This window comes from Vicugna pacos, chromosome X (genome assembly GCF_048564905.1).
Source record: "Vicugna pacos chromosome X, VicPac4, whole genome shotgun sequence".
NCBI lineage: Eukaryota > Metazoa > Chordata > Mammalia > Artiodactyla > Camelidae > Vicugna > Vicugna pacos.
In genome coordinates, this window is record NC_133023.1 from 87,997,107 (window position 1) to 88,001,752 (window position 4,646).

Below are 4,646 nucleotides of genomic sequence, written 5' to 3' on the forward strand. Positions count from 1 at the left end.
ATTGAATACAAGTGAAACCAGGGTGCAGTGAACCAGGAAGCCCTACTAGGTGCAGCTAAGTATCTCAGAAATGTAGTCCTTTGTAGTCCATCTGCAGACGTCTGAACCTGAACTGTAGGTGTTCTCTGCCTTTGGTTTGACAGTCTTTTTATTGCTTGCTCTCATTTCCTTGTATTCTTGATCTTTGTTTTAGAACCTACTTGATACTCTGACCACAAATCTAATTAACTCAGCCACGGTGGCTTAGAAAGAAATGATCAAGATCAAGTGGATATCCGATTGGCAAACAGCACAGAATTTGATGGCACACTGTTGGAAAGAGTGTGGTGAAGCAGGCGTGCATACACTATTCATGGGAGGTTAAGCTGGTAGGACCTCTATGGAGGATACTTTGGCAATGGCTATTAAATATAAAATTGACCAAGCAATTCCATTTCTAGGAATTTATTCTGCAGATATAGTCATATATGTGCACAAAGATGTTTGCAACTAAGTAATCACTGCAGAATACTTTATACTAGGAGAAAATAAGAACCAACATAAATGCTCATCAAAAGTGTAATGAAGGAATAAAATATGTCCCAGCCATATTTTAGGGAATACTATACAATTAGAATGGATTAGGTAGGTATGTATGAGAAACGATCTTTAAGATTTTGTGATTAAAAAAGGCACAAATATGTAAAGCAAAGCATGTGCTATCATTTGTATAACAATTGCATACGCACATACAGATATGCTTATACATGTGTAGGCTATCTCCAGATGGATCAGACACAAGATGTACTGTTTGTGACCAACGGGCAGGAGGTCAGGGATCTTGACGTATAAGACTTTTCACTGTACACCTTTTGTAAAGTATGATTTGGGGGGTCATGTGCACATATTATTTAATTTAAATTAAAATAAAAACAAAAGACCAAGTGGGAAGTCTTGATAGATGTAGTTTAAAATATTTGAAATATCTGCACATGTAAAATGGTATCACATGGGAAGCAACATCTATACATACACACACAGTGATATGTGATATGTGAGTAGGTAGTCATAAGCACAATATGTTTGTTTGTGTGAATGAAAAAGTTTGTTAAATCGTCTTAAAAAAAGGAAAAGACACCTAACTCTCCTAACCTATAGCAAGTATATTTAGATAAAGTATTCAAGATGTTATTGACTCTTTTAACCCCTGGTAATAGCATAAGTTTGCTTTTCAAAAGCAAATGTACAGAGTAGTATTTCAGCTTCAGTTTCTCTCCTGGAAGATTTTGACTTTGATAAACATATTCCTATAAGGACAATTAATTAAAAAAATAAAGTGTGTATTTAAGCACTCAAAAACTTTAGCCTAGCACTTAATTGCTAAAATGCTGAACATGTTTTATTTTTTCTGCGGTACATCACATACTCAATCCAGATAAAAGACTTACCCATGTATACAATAAAAAATTGTCAACAACACCTACATTGAGCACAGCAGTCAGCCTTTCTCTGTAAATGGCTGCCTGGATAGTGTTACCTGATCTGTAAAGAAATGTTTACTCCAAAAAGTACCTCCTTGATTATCCTGCCAGATATAGGCCAGTTTTGGTTAGCTCTGAAAATCTGTAGCATAAATGCTACTCAAGAAAGCAGGCCATAACATAGCAGATTTAAACAAGAAGGCTGAACGTCTTGGGGTACTGATACTAAGTTTTTACTAAATAATCAAAACTGTGATTAATAGGATGAATATCATTGTAAGATTTCTCAACCAAGAGAACACATTTTAAAGTATTTTATACACCAACAATATACAAACAACAAACACTGAGTTTCCAACATCCAAATGAAATGTGTGCCCAAATGGTGGCAATCTAGAACTTGAAAAGCATTTTCTAATTGGAGCAGGGCTATAAATGTGCTCTGTTATATGGTGGATAGTTCCTCAGATCAACCCCAAAGACACTTTTAGCACACATTTTCCAGAAATACAATACATCCGAATTGTGTGAAAGACCTGAACAAACTAATGAAATATTGATAAACCTAAAGTACTGAATCGTAGTTGGAACCATGACTGCATCAGCCCAGAGAATGAGCAAATGTGAATCACTCAAAGAGATAACACAATTAAGGATTAGCCAAAAATTTTTGACCACCACGCAAACAGGATGGTGGTGTTGGAGGAGATGCAGAAAAATCTTAAAGACAAGTTGTGACTGCCCAAGAGACCACTTCTGCTTTTTCTCTCTCTCTGCCTAATATACTAAGCAGAGGTAGAGGTAAGCTGGGCACTTTCCACCTGGAAGAGAAAAGCCACACAGAGTCAAAAGCACACGCACAGAGTGAAAGGGGAAAGTAAGGGGGGCCTGGGCACTTTGAGGACACGGCGGGCGACCATCCTCAGCTCCAGAGGCCTGCATAGTTCCCGTGGAGGCCAGAAGGGAGAGGCCCCCCCGCGACGAAGAGCTTCATCTCGGGCCAGTTGTAGCAGTGGGTGTACAGCGCGTTGGGGAACTCGCCGATGCCACCGAAGTAGTTCACCCACAGGTCGTCGTGGTTGAGCCAGCCTCTGCCACACGTGAGCTTGAGCTTCCTCCCTGCGAGCCCTGGAGAAGAGGGCGGGCTGGCCGAGGCCCTCTCCTCCAGGAACTTCTGGGCACGGATGTCGTAGAAGAGCAGGGAGCCGTGGCCCGTGCCCACGGTGATGATGTGCTGGTAGAAGCTCAGCGAGCGCACACCCGTGCCGCCCTCTCGGGAGCACAGGGGCCGGATGTTCTGCTGGCGCTGCCGCGGATCCAGGAAGGAGACGTGGGACTGGGAGCCCACCGCGTACAGGGACAACTCATCACAGTAGGTCAGGCACACGTTCTCTCGGCAGTAAGGCAGCCTGATGGACAGCAGCCTGGACAGGGTGCTCCGGGCTTTCCACAGGTGGAAGTAGCCGTCCAGGGACACGGCTCCCAGCTCCTGGTTCTTGCCGCTGAAGGCCAGGGCCCGCACCTTGCGGTTGCCGGGGTTGGTGCTGGCTCTGGGGATGGCCTCCACGTCCCTCGGACGGATGTGGGCGTACACGGGGAGCCCCGCGTCGTTGTGCCAGGCGATGCTGCCACTGAACACATCGGGGTCCATCCTCCAGAGCGCCACGGTGCCGTCGCGGGAGCCGCTCACGGCCACCGTGTCGCTCATCCAGGCGATGGCGAAGATCCAGTCCTTGTGGCCGTGCCGATCGCCCAGGCACACGGGGTCCAGCGTGGGCAGCTGGTAGACGGCCAGGCTGTTGGGGTTCTCACCCCCCGTGGCCAGAAGCGTCTTGGAGGGATTCAGCTGGATGGCGTGGATGCCGCAGCTCGGCTGGGCCCGGGCCGGCCCGGGCCCGCGGTCCCGCATCAGGGGGATGCGCGTGATCTGGCCCGACTGCACGTCCACCACGAAGAGCGTGTTGCACTTGGTGCCGCACACCACCTGCCTGGCGTTCAGCCACTGCGACGCGAACACCTTGTTGAGGGTGCCCAGCGCCAGCTCGCGCTCCCGCAGCAGCTCGGGCAGCTTCTGCACCGCGTAGCCGCGCAGCTCGCCCTCGAAGCCCGGGAGCCCCGCGCGGCCCCGCGCGCCCACCTCGCGGCCCTTCAGGTAGTGCAGCAGCGAACGCCGCGCCGCCGGCCGCTTCTGTTTCTTGGGCGGCAGCGGCCCGTCTCCGTCCGCTGCCGCCGCCGCCGAGCCCTGCGACGACGAGCTCGCGGCGGTCGCCTCGAGCGCGGGCGCTTTCCGCTTCCTGCTACCTGTTTGCTGCGGGGACATGGTGGGCGGCGGGCGAGCGGCGCGGTGGAGCGTGGCCCCCGTGTTGGCCTTGGCGGCGGCGGGGACAGTGACGTCGGCCAGGGGCCCGGGGCGGTCACGGAGCGCAGAGTCGACCGAGTCCGGGGCGCGGCGACGGCAACGGAGGCGAGGGCGGCGGAGTCGAGCGAGAAGAGGCGGCCGGGAGAAGCGGAGCGCCGGTGGCGCGCGGCGGCGAGGGCGGCGGCGGCGCGATCGAGGCGAGGGCGGGAAGTGCGGCCGGCAGCCTGGCGAGAGCGAAGTCGGTGTGGGACGAGGACGACGCGGGGGGCCCGAGGGGGAGGGGGCGGAGGCGACGGGAGGAGCCGGCGTGGAGCGGGCGTGGGGTGCCGGGTAGCACACGCCGGGCTGGGAGGGGTCGGAGCGGGGGCGGGAGGTGGAGGTTGGAGCCCGCGGTGGGGAGACTCACCCAGGACCGGCGCTCCAGGATCCCCAAGCCGTCTCCGTGCGGACCCATCTAGTGCGCCTGCCCAAGCTCCCTGAAACCCTACTTAAGGACAGCAATCAACTAGCCTTCTTAAAATCTTTACTTAAATAATTCTGAAAGTTAAAATACAGTCAACTATAAGACTAGAAGGAGCTCTGACAGTTATCTGTCGAAGAAACAAAAGTACACTCGGTGCAACCTTGGTAGATTGCTACAATTAGTGAACTTGACGGGGGGTAGTGAACTTTGCCTCTGCCAAACACACCCTCTCCATTAGGTCTGTCCTGCAGCCCCTCCTGTCTCAGCACCTCTTCTGGTGTGTGTTATAAATTTTCAACCAATTTTTTAAACCACTTCCCCCCTCCCCTCCCCCCCGCTGGTATTTATCAAATTGAGTCCTCTC

General features: G+C 51.5%; 1 protein-coding gene across 1 annotated transcript; it reads right to left on the reverse strand.

The window, feature by feature from the left end:
• Positions 1–1,360: 1,360 nt before the first annotated feature.
• Positions 1,361–3,795, reverse strand: LOC102533004 (DDB1- and CUL4-associated factor 12-like protein 2). The gene has a single exon (XM_006204031.3). It carries the CDS (start codon positions 3,778–3,780, stop codon positions 2,383–2,385), a length of 1,398 nt encoding a protein of 465 aa, XP_006204093.3. The 5' UTR covers positions 3,781–3,795; the 3' UTR covers positions 1,361–2,382.
• Positions 3,796–4,646: the final 851 nt, after the last annotated feature.

Bases quoted from the DNA above. Each gene is read 5' to 3' on its own strand.
- LOC102533004 (XM_006204031.3), bottom strand. From the start codon at position 3,780: ATGTCCCCGCAGCAAACAGGTAGCAGGAAGCGGAAAGCGCCCGCGCTC.